Source organism: Chenopodium quinoa, unplaced genomic scaffold (genome assembly GCF_001683475.1).
Source record: "Chenopodium quinoa cultivar QQ74 unplaced genomic scaffold, ASM168347v1, whole genome shotgun sequence".
In the NCBI taxonomy this organism is placed as follows: Eukaryota; Viridiplantae; Streptophyta; class Magnoliopsida; order Caryophyllales; family Amaranthaceae; genus Chenopodium; species Chenopodium quinoa.
Genome location: NW_018745291.1, coordinates 476174 through 493968, shown reverse-complemented (window position 1 = coordinate 493968; position 17795 = coordinate 476174). Strand labels below are relative to the sequence as shown.

The 17795-nt window shown below is 33.6% G+C and overlaps 2 protein-coding genes across 4 annotated transcripts; one reads left to right on the top strand and one right to left on the bottom strand.

Moving 5' to 3' along the window:
• The first annotated feature begins 3868 nt into the window (after positions 1–3868).
• LOC110712171 (serine/threonine protein phosphatase 2A 57 kDa regulatory subunit B' kappa isoform-like) lies at positions 3869–8158 on the top strand. The gene is made up of 2 exons (XM_021890614.1): positions 3869–6070; positions 7490–8158. Exons 1-2 carry the CDS (start codon positions 4922–4924, stop codon positions 7859–7861), a joined length of 1521 nt encoding a protein of 506 aa, XP_021746306.1. The 5' UTR covers positions 3869–4921; the 3' UTR covers positions 7862–8158.
• Positions 8159–10970: 2812 nt separating this feature from the next.
• LOC110712172 (cyclin-A2-2-like) lies at positions 10971–17573 on the bottom strand. 3 transcript variants are annotated; one of them, XM_021890616.1, is made up of 12 exons: positions 17263–17573; positions 15714–16056; positions 15167–15455; positions 14398–14528; positions 14007–14105; positions 13068–13201; positions 12862–12937; positions 12571–12647; positions 12449–12482; positions 12125–12274; positions 11894–12028; positions 10971–11431 (listed from the first exon to the last, which is right to left on the bottom strand). In XM_021890616.1, exons 2-12 carry the CDS (start codon positions 15999–16001, stop codon positions 11378–11380), a joined length of 1467 nt encoding a protein of 488 aa, XP_021746308.1. In that variant the 5' UTR covers positions 16002–16056; positions 17263–17573; the 3' UTR covers positions 10971–11377. The 3 variants fall into 3 exon arrangements, with proteins under 3 accessions (XP_021746308.1, XP_021746307.1, XP_021746309.1); XM_021890615.1 differs by having other exon boundaries at positions 15714–16043; XM_021890617.1 differs by having other exon boundaries at positions 14013–14105; positions 15714–16043; positions 17263–17572.
• Between the last annotated feature and the right edge of the window lie 222 nt (positions 17574–17795).

Here is a 17795-nt window from a genome sequence, read left to right as displayed (position 1 = left end):
ATCAATTTTATTTATTCCAACTAAAAAAATTTATTTATTTATTTATTGACACAGTCAAAGATTGAAATAAAAATAATTAAAAATAACCAATTTTATAAAAAAAAAACTAAAAATAAATATCACATCATAAGTGCACTAGGCGGGATTTTTTTTTTATGAAAGAGCGACACATATACAGTTTGAGGAAAGGATGATGTCAGCAATATTTTTTATGAAAGAGCGACACTTATATAGTTGATAAAAGTGGTAACGTGTGATAATGTATCATTATTGTGATAACTTCAAAAAACTAACGGTGTTATAATGAGTTGGGTATTGAAAGAAAGGATTCCTAGTGACCTATGAGGGACTTACCAAATGACTATCATACGGAGTGTTGCGGTTCTAGTCACTTTTACTCACTCTTCCCATACTAACATTAATTTATCACCTAATTCTCTCGTCTTTTATCTCTCAATCATTATATTTTTGTCATTTTTTAACATAATACCCTGTAAGACATTGGGTAAAATGTCTCTCAATTAGGCATACATCGAGACTTCCTTGTACCCCAAGTGGAGTAAATTTGTAAACCTCAAAAGTACCAAATGAAGTCAAGCAAACTTCATGTACCCAAAGTGAAGTTTTGTAACAATTCTAACACCAAAGAATTTTTCCCCCCTAAATTAAATTCAATCAAATACAAATTAAAGTACAAAGTACGAGACCTATGTTTAATGTGAGAAATAATGTTCTTTTGATTGCCCAATTAGGGTCTATTGTTACGACTTTCTTTCGGGGTCCACCGAACTCGTACAATATTCATACGGTCCACGTGTAATTTTAAAATTGACACTGAAAGCAAAGTAGTGAGGAAAAATACATTAAATGAAAAGTATTGTAATAGAAACTTTACAATTATAGTAAAGCTCTCTAATAACAAGAAACTAAAATAGTTTTAATGGTGACAATTAAGGCAGCTAATAGATTCGAAGAATCACCGTTGATAATAAAATTCCTCCTCCCCGTGGCAATGTAAGGTAGTTAATGATTTCAGTTAATGAAATGTGGTGAACCGTGAACCGATATGAGTGAGGTGACGTGCTAAATGAAGGTACTAAATCACCTAAATGCAGAATAAAAGTTAAAAAAAAATAGATTTTCAATCTTACCCTTTTAATAACTATACTCTTTCAAGAGTTCCAACCCAAAAATTATTTTAATCATCATTATCACTCCAGATTTCCAGTACACATTTTCATTTTTTTACAGCCACTTTCGTCCTTATTTCATACAATGTTAATACTGATTTGTGAGATTGATGAAATATTTGCTCAAAAATATTGACGGAAGTTAATGAATTGCATTATGATAATATTTTCAAGACCCGCATCTACCTACCGGATGAAATCTCCGGGGCTATAAGCTACCTATCGGATGAAATTTCCAGGGCTCTAAGCTACCTACCGGTTGCTGTTACCGGTAGTCACTGCAAATACCTTTATCAATTTTCGGGCAACAAGATATGTAGAAACAAGATGTAATGAATTAATTAAATGGCAATATTTTATGAACTAGACATGTATATAGAAATTAAGCAACCTAATTATGAAACAACAACTACAATTTGTTAAATTAATCAATTAAGCAGCCAAAAATGTTTAGGAGATGAAGTCAATGTAGAAGTGGTTTGGAGGATTACATTAGGGGAAGAGTGAAGAATTAATTAGTGAAACAGAGGAATTGATTTAGAAGAGTATATTTTTGTCTTTTTTATTTATTTACATACTCCCTTCGTTCCTGAAAATTCGACTCACTTTGCAACTGCGCAATCTTCAATGAACATCTTTAACCATGAATAACTCCGGTTGTGTATAAGTGAAAATTGCAAAAAGTTGATCTTTGGATTATTTATAATAAGGGGAATCTAATAAGATCTCACATGCTAAGTTATTTCTACTGTATAGCTCATAAAATGTGGTCAAAGTTATTTTATTTTGACCACATGAATAGTAAGTGAGTCAAACTCTCAGAAACGGAGGTAATATTTTTAATCTTATTCAGCATTTATGTTATGTTGTACTGCATTTAGTACATATGATTGTATGCTCGATATCCCTACCTAATATAAAGTTTGAGATAACTCTTATAAATAGTGTTTGGACAATTATATTCTTTAAATTGTTTATTTACCCTCATTAATGATAATATACCTTTTAATTGTTTAGAATAGTGTGCAGTCATTATACACCTAAAAATAAAATTTGAGATAACTTTTATCAATAGTGTTTGCACAATTATATCCTTTAATTATTTATTTACTCTCATTAATGTTAATTGTTTGTTTATGACATTCAATTTTGACAAATTAAGTTAGAATAAGTTTAATCCAATGATGACTTATATCCAACATAACCCAAAATTTTGGATTCGACGACTTAGCTTAATTTTAGGCCAATCCTATACTAATACGGAGTACCAAAGTAAGTACCTCGTGATCACAAATTGGAGTATTAGTCTTTGTATAACTAGATACAGTATTAAATATTGAAATAAAAATTATCACGGGGAAATTTAGGGCTTAATTAACATAGAATCTAGTTACTATCCATGCATTATTTTACGGTGTTATTGTCGCATATTCATGACAGAGATGACACAACTGTTACAGAAGAAATTTTGGTATAAGTTTTTTTTCTCGTGTCATTTAGTTTAAGCACAATTGTTTAAAAGAAGTATACAACAACATTAAAATCATGTCAGATAAAATGAGATCATAAAAATTCAAACCAGACCATACCTAAACAAATTAGATCTCCTTATTTTCAAATATCTTTAATGTTGTATTTGTAAAAATTATAAAAAAAATAAAAAAATTGAAATATATAAGTTAATTAAGACGAGTTTGGCAAGATCACACATGATAATATTTTTTCTTATATTACGTAATATTAAGGTCAAAGTTCAATCAAATTACACAATTAGTTTAGATTAGAAAAATCAGATCAAACCAAATCCGATTGAAAAAAAATCAGATTAAAATACCTTATTTCTGGTCAGGATAGCAAAACCGTATTTTGTGATTTACAAGTTGAAATATATGTAATTATATGAGATATTTTTATATTCAAGTCTATATGAAGTTTTAAAATACCAACTTTTTATTAATTTTAACAAAAGGAAAAAATGGTAAAAATATCTGAACTTTTATCCGTTCGCTCAAAATAATCCCGACTATGGATTATTTTTAAATAATCCGAACTTTGAGAGTCATTCGCTTTTAACGGTCTCAACCGATCACCCAACTTGTAATAATAGGTTACGGAACACGTGTCACCACGTGATAGGTTGGAAATTAAAAAAAAAATTTAGAAAAAGAAAAACTAAAAACACTTTAAGCAAACCCAGCCCGGCCACGACCACCAATTCCGGCTCTGGTGCTTCCTTCCACTACCACCGCCGCGCCCAGAGCCTCCATCCTTCTCACCGACGCCGATGCTTCCTTCCCTTACCCCTAAATCACCTAACCCCCATCCAAACCACCATTATCAACACTCCAAAACCCGAAAAAAAACCCAGCCCCACCACACAAACACCACAATCGACCCTACTCTGCTTTAACTCAAGCCTTAATAGACCAAAATATCAACAAGAACTTAAGTTGGATATAGATTTAACCCAATAAATGACATAAATTTATTTCTAATCTTTCTTTATTGAAGGGACATACAATATCCCACGTGTCATTTAGACGTTTTCTTAACACGAAATTCACCAAATCATACCCACTTGCCGTAACAAATAAATTGAACCTAATTTTATGTTCTCCATTTCCCAAATAATAAGATTTTGTTATAATAACTAATCTCCAATACTAACTACGAGTACATCAAATTTAATTTTGTCCAAACAATTAAAAAAATTGTTACAAAATCCAGAGCAATTTCTGAGAAAATTGCATCTATCCACCATTATTTTTCTGATCATATTTTGTTCTCATTAATCGAGACACACCCCACATCACCTCCACAAAACAAAGCGGAGAGAGAAAATCAAACAAAAAAGAGGAACATAGAAAGAGAGAGAAATACACCTCTTACTTTCCTCAAATTATTCATCCCCCAAATAATTTTTAAATTATTCACAAAGTTCATTCTTTGTTTGATTTAATCAGGTTTAAGTTTCATATAGGATCCAAACAAAAACCCAGCTACTACTCCACCTTCTTCCTTTTCGAAAAAAAAAAAAAATCTGATTTTTTTAACAATTTTTTGTGTTTTTTGAAAGCTACTCTTCAACAAAACCACCATTAAAGATTACCCTTATTCTTCAATTTGAGCTCCATTGATGGATCTTTATTAACTACTCAAGCTCTTAGGTTCGATTTTCAGATTCTGGGTAACGCTGATCTTTCTCTTTTTTTTTTCTTAATTTGGTTGTATTTCTAAATTTGGAGCTCAAATTTTTGTGGGTTTTTTTTTTTTTTTTTTGAATAATTGTTTTTCGAATTTGGGGATTTTCTAATTGTTGTGATTGTGAAATTGAACCCTAATTTTTTGAATTCGAAACGGAAAAAAAAAAGAGGGAGATTAAGGTGGGTTAGGGTAGCTTTAATTCAAATTTCTTTCAATCAGATCTGACTTTTTTTTTACCATATTTTTCACCTTTTTTGCTTGTTAATTTGGTGTAATTCTGGTAATTTTAGCAACTTCTAGCTTTATTGTTGTATGTTCTGATGTTATAAAGATCTGATTTGTTCTATGGTTTAGCACTGTATTTTTGTATAATTTTCTTTCTAGATTTTGGGGTTTGTTGTGTGTTAGTTTAGAAATTTTGATTTGTAGCTTATAATGGGGATCTATGATCTTGGGGGTTCTTTATGGGATAAGAGTTTGAAGTTTTTTGATTGAATTTTATATGAAATTCAGTTGAAAAGTTCATCATGTTAAAACAAATTCTTAGCAAGATTCCTAGGAAATCCTTCAAATCTGATAATGGGGATCTTATGTTGAACACCAATATGAATGGTTCTGGCAATGGCACTGCTCGGGCACAGAACGGCAATGCTGCTCCGGGCAAAGCGAATGCCACGAAGCGCACATCGTCAGCTGTGTTCCCGACGAGTGTGGTTGCGGGGATTGAGCCCCTTGTGTCTTTCAAGGATGTTCCGAATTCGGAGAAGATGAACTTGTTCCTAAGTAAGTTGAATCTTTGCTGTGTGACTTTCGACTTCTATGACCCTAGTAAGAACACTTCAGAGAAGGACATTAAGCGGCAAACACTGATTGAACTCGTTGATTTTGTTGCCTCGGGGCCGCCTTCTAAGTTCCCCGAGCCTGCTATCTTTGCTATGAGTAGAATGTGTTCTGTTAATCTGTTTCGGGTCTTCCCACCAAACTATAGGTCTGGTGGAGGTGGTGCTGAGAATGATGACGATGAACCCATGTTTGATCCTTCTTGGACACACCTGCAGATTGTGTATGATTTATTGCTTAAGTTTATTACTTCGCCATCACTTGATGCAAAAGTAGCAAAGAAATACATAGATCACTCATTCATAGTGAAGCTGCTTGATCTCTTTGACTCCGAGGATCCTAGGGAAAGAGAATGTCTAAAGTCTATCCTGCATAGGGTATATGGTAAATTTATGGTCCATAGACCATATATTCGGAAGGCGATGAGCAATATATTCTACCGGTTTGTGTTTGAGACCGAGAAACATAATGGAATTGCAGAACTGTTGGAAATCTTTGGGAGTGTTATTAGTGGGTTTGCCTTGCCCTTGAAAGAGGAGCACAAGATATTTTTGTGGAGAGCTTTGATTCCTCTGCATAAACCAAAATCCTTAGGTGTCTACTTTCAGCAGCTGTCGTACTGCATTACACAGTTCATAGATAAGGAGCCAAAGCTAACGAGCACCGTGATAAAAGGTTTGTTAAAGTACTGGCCAATTACAAACAGCCAGAAGGAAGTGATGTTCTTGGGTGAGTTGGAAGAAATATTAGAAGCTACCAACATGCTTGAATTTCAAAAGGTCATGATCCCATTGTTTTCACGGATTGCGTGTTGTATCAACAGCTATCACTTTCAGGTAGCATATTTACATCCTTAGCTTATTTTATTTGTGCACTATGAAGCATAGCTAGAGGAAATTTTAGATATCTCTCCAGAATTCATCACCCCCTACCCCCCCCCCCCCTTTCTCCACCTCCTCCCTTTAAAATTCAGTCTCCTTGAAATTTGCTGCTGAAGGAAATATGGAATATGTGTGTTTGATTCTGTTTTCTGTAGGATGTGTGATCTGCTGTTTGTGAATCTTACTGGCTATGCTCAACTGTAGATAGCAATCGAAAGGGCATGTATGTGTGGGTAAAGAGTTGTATAAGTTAACATCAAAGATTTTCCAAAGCCCTTTTTTCTGCTCTTTGTGATTTCAACTTCTTTTTGACTAGAGGTCTTTTTTACATTTACGTATATAATTACTCTGATTAGTATAATTGTGGTATCTTGTCCGGAAGAAAAATTCAAGACTAGAGAACTTCGGCTATGTTTACTGCAAGAAGTTGCATTGATATGCTTTTGCTTCTTGCAAGCTGCTTTAGGTGATTTCTGTCTGTGCTTGCTAATATGCATACTCAAAGCTAGTATCTCACCCCCCCCCTCTCCCCTTCCAATTTTTGACTGAACTTATTGTCCTATGATTTAGCTTGCATATTCAATTTAGTATGGCATTTTTATTCAGCTATAAGACTTAAGAATTTTGATCCAACATCCCTGACAATCTGACATATCCAATTTCTAACCAGTATACTATCGTGCTTGAATTAGTTGAGAAATCTTAATGTGATGCTATAAGTTCATTGAATTCGGAAATAATGCTGGATAAAATCATAAAAAGAAAAAGTATGTTGAAGGATAACATCCCTACCCTACCTAAGAGCTTATCCTTCTAGATCTGCAGTGGTTTGGAAGTATGCTTTACATTCAAAGAATATGTTCTTATTCACTTTTAGTCCCATGTTTCCCTTTTGGAAGAAACTCAAAGCTGTCAAAGGCTATTTATGGGCAGATGAGAGCATTGTTCCGCTGAATATTACAAAGCATTACGTATGACTTTGTGGCCAATATGTCTCCTCCTGCAACATCTATTGTTATTCAAATTCATGGCTACTAGTTCTTTTTGCTGAATATATAATACGTAGTATATATAGTTTGATACTCTCTGTATTAGTTATGGAGTTAAACTATGAAAAACTATAAACAAGTTAGATATCTAAGAGGTTATCTTTACAAATTTGCTCTTGGTAAGGAAGGAGAGACTGAGTCTGAGAGGGAAAAGTAAAGACATTGCAGACTTTGCATGTGGTGTTCACCTAGCTAACTGTATTATATACTTACCATTTTTTATTGTTTATTTGTGTAATGTTTTGTTTCTTCGGAGATTCATTTGAATATGACACTGAAACGAGGAAATTACGAAGAATATAATGCTCCATCTTAATTACTTCAGGTAGCCGAAAGGGCACTGTTTTTATGGAACAATGATCAAATTCTCAACCTGATTGGACACAACCGTGGAGTGATCCTTCCTATAATCTTCCCAGCTCTGGAGAGAAATGCTCAAAACCACTGGAACCAAGCAGTGCTCAACCTAACCTTGAATGTCAGAAAAATCGTCCAGGAAATGGATGAGCCGCTATTTCTTGAGTGTCAGATGCAATTTAGGGAGGACGAGGCAAAACTATCCTTGATTGCAGAACAACGGAAAGTGAATTGGGAGCGCCTAGAGGATGCTGCTACCCGTCTACAGCCGATAACAGGAAATATTGCTGTTATGGTAACACCATCCGCGCCTTCATATGGGGTTGGGAGTGTTGTCTAGTTTGGGGGGGGGGGGGGGGGAACCAGAAGGAATGTATGAGAGGTGTAAAGGCCTAATTTCGCTTGGGCATTTTTTTTTATACGGATTGTCAAGTGAATAGGTCTGTTGTTGTAACTTGTTTTTGATCTTCTTGTGATGCTTTCGCTTTGATGTCATCTTCTGTAACTGATTGGCTAATTGGGTTTTGCTCCCCTGCCAAGTTAGTAGTAAGAAAGGGTTTGCCCATTTCCTAGCAATTGTAAAAAGCCTCTTTTGTTTCCATGAAATTTACATGATGGGTGAACCTCTCTATTTCTATTTCTTTTCAGCCGAAGTAGATGAATTTCAAACCTAGGTTTTGGATACTATTGCCTAGAAACCATGTTTAACTGGTGATACAGATCACACAAAACTTGTCTCTTGTTTAACTCAATCAAGGTGAAAATGCAAAATAAGTTGATCATCTATTAGCTACAACTTTACAAGAGTAACAATCGTAGTGGTTGTTTGGTTGAATGTTAGGAAGTACTTAAACTTTGAAATCGATTGCATACAACATCGGCATAACCATAACCCCAATTTCTACTATAGTTTTCGGAAATAATTTTTTTAAATTACAAAAATGTACATTATAATTCGAAGCCAATATGGATCTTATGATTTTGTTGGAAAAGAAGAAAATGCTACTATTTGTATAGATAATGTTCACACATATACACAAACACAAAAGGCTAAATTTGTATAGATAATGTTCACAAAGTAACATGTACTGTATGTTCATAATATACAGCCACAATCTGTCTTCTTTTTATAGTTTTATTAACCTATGTAATCTAGAAGATATTGTCTTAACTTTTTTCTTTTTTTTTTTTTTTTTTTCTCTTTTTTCCTTTTTTAAAAATGATCAATTTTGCGCACAACTATATAAAAGCAAAAGTATCTCCTTAATTTTGAATTTTTGATGAACTGATAGTTTTACTTTTCTTCTTTTTGACAAATTTACCATTCACCTATTTTTTCTTTCTTTGGCATATATATTCATCACAACTCCACTACCTTAACACTCCATTTAAAAAATATATGTAACAATACATAATATAAGAATGATGAATTGATAAGTTCATATGAAAGCATTTTTAATGGTTAGCTAGTATCACTTGTAACTTGGAATGTCACATAAGCTTTTCAAGCTACATTATTTTTAGCTACATTATTTTTTCTTGGTGCAATGCTTGAACTTATTCTAATTCTTTTATTGTTTATTTTATCCGTTTTTTAATACTATTTTTTGCCAAGTTATATCTTGGCAGAGCTAATTCACTTTTCAATAATAATAAGTTTTAAAAAGTCGTTCACGATTTCTATATATATTTTTTTTTCCGTAAATTGGCATTGATAGTACGTTTGATTGAGCAAACAAACTAAAATAAGGCAACATATTCATATGTTCATACTAATGCTTTTCTAACCTTGATTATCTTTTTCCATATATCTTTTGTTATCACTCTACATAATTTCTGCAATTGATTATTAGTGTGGTAAGGGATGATAGTTTGAATATGTGAAAAATCAACATTTTGACTTTTACACTTATCAATACTTAATTTTAACTATTAATTTACTGTTAGGATAGGCAATCCAAGTTAAGGAAGAAAAGACTTCCTTATAAGTGAGAGCACACTTCAAGTCCTCAATTAACATGCATGAGGTCTTTTGAAAGGAACCCAAAAACAAATCCGTGTGGATTAGGCTCAAAGCGAGCAATATCACACTAATGTGGAATTATGGTGTGTGTACGGCCCAACAAGATGGATGACCTAGGCCCAACAAGTGGTATCATAGTCGATGGTTCGGCTGGAACAAACATAGTATCCAATGTGACTTGGTGAGTACGGGCTAAACCCAAAGCGGACTATATCATACTAATGTGGAGTTGTGGTGTGAGTGCTCCCCAACAAGATAAATGACCGGGACCCAACATTTACGGTTTCCAATACACATCTTTAAGCTCGAATATATTCGGTAAGATATGAATACAAATTTTAAAAGAATAATAATATTTGAAAATGTGTTTCAAACTAAATCTAACAAGTTTTCACATGATATCATTTTATGGTCAAAGTTTTTATAAGTTGACTATAAATGTCAAACGTTAAGAATTAACCAAAAAAAAAAAGGAATAATTTTTGTAAGGAAAATAGTTGCATAACCATCAAACCATGGATATCAGCATGAGATTTTCTTCACTCTTTTAGCTTCATCTATTTATTACCGCCTACCAAACGATCCATCAGATACTAGGGGTTAGAACAAATTTTGACAATAAAGGTTAGTTTTTGCTTAATTTGCAATAATGAACGGAGTATCATTCAATGACTGCCTAGTTTATTATAGCCACACAAAATAAAACCTTAATTAAGAAATAGCTAGACAATGATAGGCGTGAGGGCTACAAGCCTACAAGTGAGGCCATAAAACTAAAAAAGGAGTGTCAGAATTGTACGAGATTCATTCCAACCGTCACCAGTATCTTTGAGTAAAATTGTAGAAATCCATAAAACTCAAAATTGTAGAAATCCATAAAGAACAAATGATGTAAACATGATTTGATTTTAAGTGAATACCATTTTTAAGATTTCAATCGACTAAAATAATTGACATCCATATTTTATAGTTATATAATGACACTATTTACAGCAAACCGGCAAAATAAGGGAATATGTCTAACCAACCAAAGTAGGAATTATTATAGGCTTATAGCTATTGTTTCCTTGATTAATGTCGTAGGAAAATGAGAGATTGAGTGGTTGAGATTTTTAAGAAACATTAGAGAAAGGGGGGGCTGATTATTGTCAGAAAGTTGTTGAGCTTTCAATATCCAGTTCAGCACTTAGCTCCCAATATTCAAAAGTGTGCCTGAACAATAATTTATTTTTGCTGAAAAACTGGTCCAAAGCTGAAAGCTGCTCATGGTGCAATCCAAGTCAAGCAGCTAGATTACAGTGTCACAATGGCTTGCATAGCTTAACCAAGGCAGTTCAGGTGCACTAGCCTATCGACTAGCCACTGCTAATACATTACTCGACTATAACCTTCAAGTAGCAAATTGGAACACACTCAGTTCAACAGATAAGATACAATGTATAAAAGTGAAGCTTTATTTTAGAATATACTAATTTCAGGTTTAGTTACAGATGTTCACATTTATAGCAACCCCTAAGCAATTCTAGGGTGCTCCTGAAACCTAGAAGGTTAAAAAAAAAAATAAAAAAAAGGACAGCTCCTGTAAGGGCATTTCCAAATATGTAAGTTAACGCCTTAGGTGCCTAAATTTAACAATAGTTCTGAGAGAGCCAGAACTAAATTTAACGACATTGGACGTTACAACAAAAATGAAAGAATTTTAACATGAAGAGAAGGGAGGGAAAAAGCTGGAGAGATGGCTGTGGTTAGGGAGATCAGCCGTTCTCAAGATGTCAACGAATAATTATCTTAACTCAGCTTGTACAAGATTGGATTGCAGCTACATTTTGAACTTCAGAAAAGGGACTGAACTGATTCAGGAGATAACAGATTTGCCACACAATTGAACTGCAACCATCAAATTTTTTCTGTTAGAAGATATAGGTTGAAGGTATCATGAAATGCCAGATTAACTGTGAGGTTATGACATGCACCATTTCATAAGTAGGCCTATTAAAAATACAGCCTTACTTAAACCAAATTGAGAAGCACCCGACCCACTTAAAGTTTTGATTGAAAATTGCAAATCTAGTTAATCCCTATAATCGAGTTTAACAGATATGAACTTGGCAGATTGAAATATCACAAAAATGCACCTAATTTGAGAGCTCAACCTGACCCAACCAATTAAAGACCAACAAAACCTCAATGAAAATTTCCCCACCAGACAATGGCACAAAAATGCTCTTGAAGTCTTGAGGTTGAAACACAGAAATTTAGATCAATTGTCCCAAATCTGACCTGACCAAACTGTTTGAACACGTAGAAAGTAATCAAATAAATCAATCAAAACTTTGATATGTGAATTACCTTTTCATGTCTGTACTTCTCACGAATTGCATTCAGCGTGCAATTAATGGTGTTTAATTGCAGATCTTGCATGGCAGTTACTGTAACTTTGAGCTCCGTGGACTTATAGCTAGTATAGTGCTCTAAAGTTGGATTCTACAAAAGATAATGCACAGGTTACACAGAAAGTTAGCAGGGTAAATGATATCTATCAAAAACAAACTGGGAAAGACAAGGAAATAAATCACTAACCCATGGATGATCAGATTGATCAAGTGTCCATCTGGCAAGGAATACTGCAGATGCAGCAATAAGTGAGGGGAGGAATCTGAGAAAGCTGTATTCTACAAGAGTCAATTCTGCTAGGTAATTTGCCAAGTACTCTAAGTCTGCCAAACGATCCTGCAAATTTGAAAATGGATTTTGCGAGTTTTAGCTTCTGAGCAGTTACACTTGTACAAATGAATAATGATGAACAATGATGACAGCTTTAGTCGAGGCAATATTATACTACTAGCTTAATCTTCAGTCATGTATACAGGCTATGACAAATTACTGCTCATGATTAAGATGTACCTTATACGTAATTTGAGCTGCATGGATATATCTCCTGTAGATGTAGGCATTGATAATTATTAATTATAATTTTCAAAAGGTCAAGATAATATAAAAAGATGATGTAAGGAAGACGTACAAACCTCAAAAATGTTTTAACGGTGGGAACAGACAGTTGAAAGCAGAGAAAGTTCAGAACTTTCCTCTCCATATTCAATACCTATAAATCAAACTTCAATTAAGAAATCTTGATAATTCAAAAGGAACATAAACAAACCATTCACTTGCAAATAGAATGTGTAGTGTGTAAAAAAAAAAAAAAAAAAAAAGTCTAAATTAGAAAATTTATCTTAATTTATCATTAGAAATCAGACTTCAAATATCAGAATTGAGTTCAGCAGTGACGCTCATGTATATAAAAGAGAAAAACTGACCTCTTCTCTAGCATAAGTGTTCGCTGTGATGTAGCAAAATTCTTCAACTTGTGGGGCATTCATTTCTTCGTACTTTCTGCATTTATCAACATAAGAATTAGCACAATATAGAATTAATTAGCTAGTTTTAGACGAAGGCAGTAATTATTGTTAATTTGTTATCATGTAGCAATATATTCCTTAAGTACGCACAAATAACCACTTACGAGGCAATCAACATGCAGGTTACTCCCAGCAACTGCAATTTTTGCTTTTCAATGTAAATTCCAGAAAGATAACGATCAATGAGATTCACGGTCAGGTAAAGAGTGTCAGGGACCAATTTGTACTCTTCAGAGACCTAAGATAAATCACAAACAAAAGATTAGAACAATTAAGGTGTGCACAAGAAAATTTAAACATGCAAAATAAAATGCAATTCCCCATAATTTAACAAAGTTACTGACAGAGGAAGTTATTTCAGTCTTCAATTATTAAGTGCACATGTTAATATGTTATAGTAAGATACTAGTTAAAACAATATTATGACTTGTGACTTTATGAGTGATATGAAACTCCCTTTGTCACAAACTCACAATAAACATTCTTCATACAAGATTAGTATTTTTATGGCTAAAATAACAGAGTGTAGTGAATTATAATACTTCTAAATAGATAACAAATGCTGAACTGCAATCAACTGATAGGCATAGAAGGAAATTGACGATAAAGTAGATAATTGTACATTAATTAACATTTAGAAAATCTCAAGAAGAAGAAAAAGAAAGTAGGAACATTTAAAGGATGGCATAATGGTCGTGGAGTTAAGATCAGCTAAAGGTGCAAACTCATAAGAAAAACTCGACTTAATCCCTGATTCACCTTTTGAGACACTTGAGCAGTTGAGCATTGTCTACTAGACGATAAAAATAATAATTTTCACAATTACAAGGATAATTGGATAGTTAGAAACATAGCCTAATTATCAAAACACAAATTGATGATTCAAGCCTGGTTTGTAGTGTGCAAGCGATATTTGTACCGCTCAGTCTCTCACATAATACTTAACATGTGTCATCTTATAGTCCTAGATAATGATTTTAATTTATTCAAGTTCACATATCGATGTTTACCAAAAATAGCATCTCAAGATGGTAGACACATACACTAACCTCCACAAGCCAATCAACGAGAATTCCTCTCATACTTGTAGTGATATCATGTTGCACCTTCTCCATATAGTCAACTGAAAGCCTTTGATTAAGCTGCAGGATCGGAAAAAAAAAAACATAACACGAATAAGAAACATCTTATAGGTAGAAAGCAAATTCTACCAGACCAACTCAGATCAGACAAGAATCTGATTCTCAACAAAAGAGTCTAACATGGCAAGAAAATCTTCTTCTTCTATTAGACACACTACAATAACATGACCATAACAACTTAAAACAGCTTTAGAGCCGAAAACAGATTGGCTATATCAAAATGAGATCCCCACCCCATGTTACAAGCATGATACTTCAAATGCAAACAATAGTTGTATAGATGCAAACATACCTCTGTAACACGTTTGTTCTCATATATATCTGAAACATAAAGGCTGCACATAAGAGGATCCTTTACGTTCCAATCAATATCTATTACATTTGGATGCTTGGAGGTTCCAGGTTTGTCATGAAGTCTGTCCTCTGTGTCAAAAACCAAAAAGTGTCAGGCTTTCTACATTCGTTGTGAAAATGGAATTATGAAAGTAATTTACATAGTATGTGCAATAGAATACTTCATCATGGAGCCTGCATACTTTATGTACTTATTCTTTTACTAACATATCTTCAATGTGACACTGATAATTCTTCAATTACATTAACATTACTACCAAATTTTCTTTACTAATATTCTCAATAGAATCCATACTTTCCAAATAAAACATACCATGAAATGATGTTAATACTAAACACAAGTCATAAGTTCATAATTGATAGAAACCAATAATGCAACAAACTTCAAGGATGTACAGGTGGTTAAGAATCTAACTCTACGGATGAGAAAGCTACAGAAAAATTAGTGTCTGAAGTGAACAATAAACATTTGCAATGTACTGATCTTACAATGGACCATTAAGCTACAGCCTACAGGGCACAGCAGAGGATGCACTTTCTAGAGTTGATAGATTTCTCAGGCTAGAGTACATATCGTCCAAATATTCAAGTCATATGCAACAGGACTGAATAACCTTGAAGAAGAATACTCTAAATGCGGAAAGCATCATATGCATCAACACTTATATTATTACAAAGATCTAGCAAATAGGTAGCAGAATACAAACCTTTCTGAAGTGTCTGAGTAATCACAGGTCTCTCTCTTGTTTCACAGGGAGTAAGGTTAATTGGTAAACCATGTTCCAATTTTGTTCGCTTATGATGTTCCCCATCTAAGTTTGAAGTATCACTAGCTATCATTTTCTTAGCTAGTGGAGCAACCTCTAGGGGTGCTACTGTCAATTTTGATATATCTTCAGCAATTCTGTCATTTGAATCACCATGATTATGAGCTGTTTCTGAGAGAGTTGGGGTGACCTTAACACTCTTTCTGAAGGGACCTTTCTTCTCCAGCTTCTAAAAATGAAAAGAGAGGAAAAATTTCAGGGATATAGACAATACAGAGTAAATGTTCTTTCAAATAACTGTGACCCAAAAGAGAACTATTGGTAATAAGATTTTTACACGTATTAGGAAAGTTTAATTTAGTAGCTTCCACTTGCAATTAGTTGTATAAATTTCTTAATATGATATGAATAAGTAGGCATGAATACCATGGAAACTCACAAAACATATCATAGACTCATCAGTTAGAAAGAAATCACGAACTCTTGCCTGAAATTTCCCAGCAGTGAAGCAGCCCGTAAATGATTTGTCACAAAGCACGTTAGTAACATCTGTAAGTGTGGCTCTTCTCTTCTTCTGAACACCGGAAGCTAAAGCTGTCGAATTGTTTTCATCCAATGCTAATCTCTTAGAATTCACTCTAAGAACTTTACTCTGTTCAGGCAATGGAGGCTTCTGGTTCAACCTTCCTGATGTACCAAGAGCTTTAGCCCGTGCTCTTGTTACACGAAGAGTAGGCTCTTCTACTTTGGTCGAGGATATATTTTCTTTGTTCATATCAACCTAGTAGAAGAGCACTGTATGCCTCAGTCTCAAATTCTGCAAATTAAAACTATAACTCAATCAGCAACTCCATGAAACAAATGCTTGTAAAATAAAGTGCCCTATTAATAGGGTGATAAAAGGATTCAGAAATTAACATATACACTATTAGAAGATGTCAACATATAATCAGGAAAAAAAAATTCAAAAAAATTTATGTGATCACAACAAATTATAGGACAATGGCATTTGAAATAAGTGCTCAAAATAAGCATAGTCCTTAAATCTAAGTTCAAGTTCAGTAAGTTTCGCAACCCTCTCCCACCTTGATGACCTTAGTGCCCGAATCTGAGTTAGGTTCAGTAATTTCACAACCCTCTACTGTCTTGGTGGCCTTAGTTTCTAAAAACAGAGATTATCAAGAATCTTTAAACCCTCTTAATATGGTTGACAAGGTTCTCAGTCCCCACAATGTTTTTAGGATCAATCAATGAACAATTGGTGATGAAAACCCTAACCCGGTGGCTAACAAGTCAATCTCTACCCCCACCCTTACCCTCACCCAGACACCCACGCCCTCGCCCCACATAACAACAATGGCAGTAAAAGGGAATTAGCCATTCAACCTTCTATTAATCCAAGACTAACATACACCATATTATGCCAATCCTTTCATTCAAACTTTTCTTCCAAGGCAACATCCATGGAAAATGTGGATGTAACTTGATAAGAACTCATCATCTTGTCTTATCTCTCATTTATATCCACATTTCCTTAACTATCAGTCAAATCTATGGCTAAGATATGAGTTGAGTTACTAACACTCTTTGACCGTGTATTTCAAACCTGAATTATCAAGAGTAATGGATATCAAGAGGCACAAACAAGTCCCATGTATTCCAGTCTTGTACAACCATATTTTGTTTGCCAATGGAGTAATTATATGAACAATATCACCATACAAATGTATCACAGAACAAATCCATTCGAAAACAACCACGAATCGGATGCTAAACATATGAAATCGGATGTAACAAGTAACAAAAAAAAATCATCAAAATCATAAAATTGAAGAAAAGGGTATACAAATTTTTCAATAAAACCCATAAACAAACAGATCTACCACAAAATTTCCGGAAATTTCACAAAAAAACAGCAGAAAACCCGGAAAACTTTCCCCAGTACATAACAAAAAACAACAATGTGGGTAATCTTAAAAAATAAAAACCCAGAAAAAAAAAATGATAAAAATTACAGATTGAGTAAGTTATCTTACTTAAAGGAGAATGAGACACACAGAACAGAAGCTTGAAGAAAACCCCAGAAGAGTTTCAAAATTTACAGAGAAAATAAAAAGTGATTAAAAAAATTTAATTATGATTAGGGTTTATAAGAATTGGAGCATTCAAAACGATTTGAAGAGAGAAATGGGGGGAAGAGAGAGAAAGAGGAGAGAGAAAGTGAGTGAAGAGCGGGAGGAGCCACAGTTTAAACTTCCAAAATTCAGACAGTGAGAGTGGGGATGAAAGAGATAAAGAAGAAAATTAAATTAAAAATAAAAACAAAATATAAAAATAAAAATGTTAATTAAAAAAAAAAAAGTAATTTTTCATTTTACTATTTTTGTTTAGTTATTTGTCTTTTGTACTTTTTTTTAAACAATAAATTTAATTGTATTGTTGAAAAAAAAAAAGGTTTTGATGTTGAGTGGAACTTGACAAATTCTTGTAAAAGACGGTTTGATAATTTTTTTTGGTGTATAGAGAGTTATAAGAACGAGTGATTAGAATCGATCTCAAGATTTTTTTG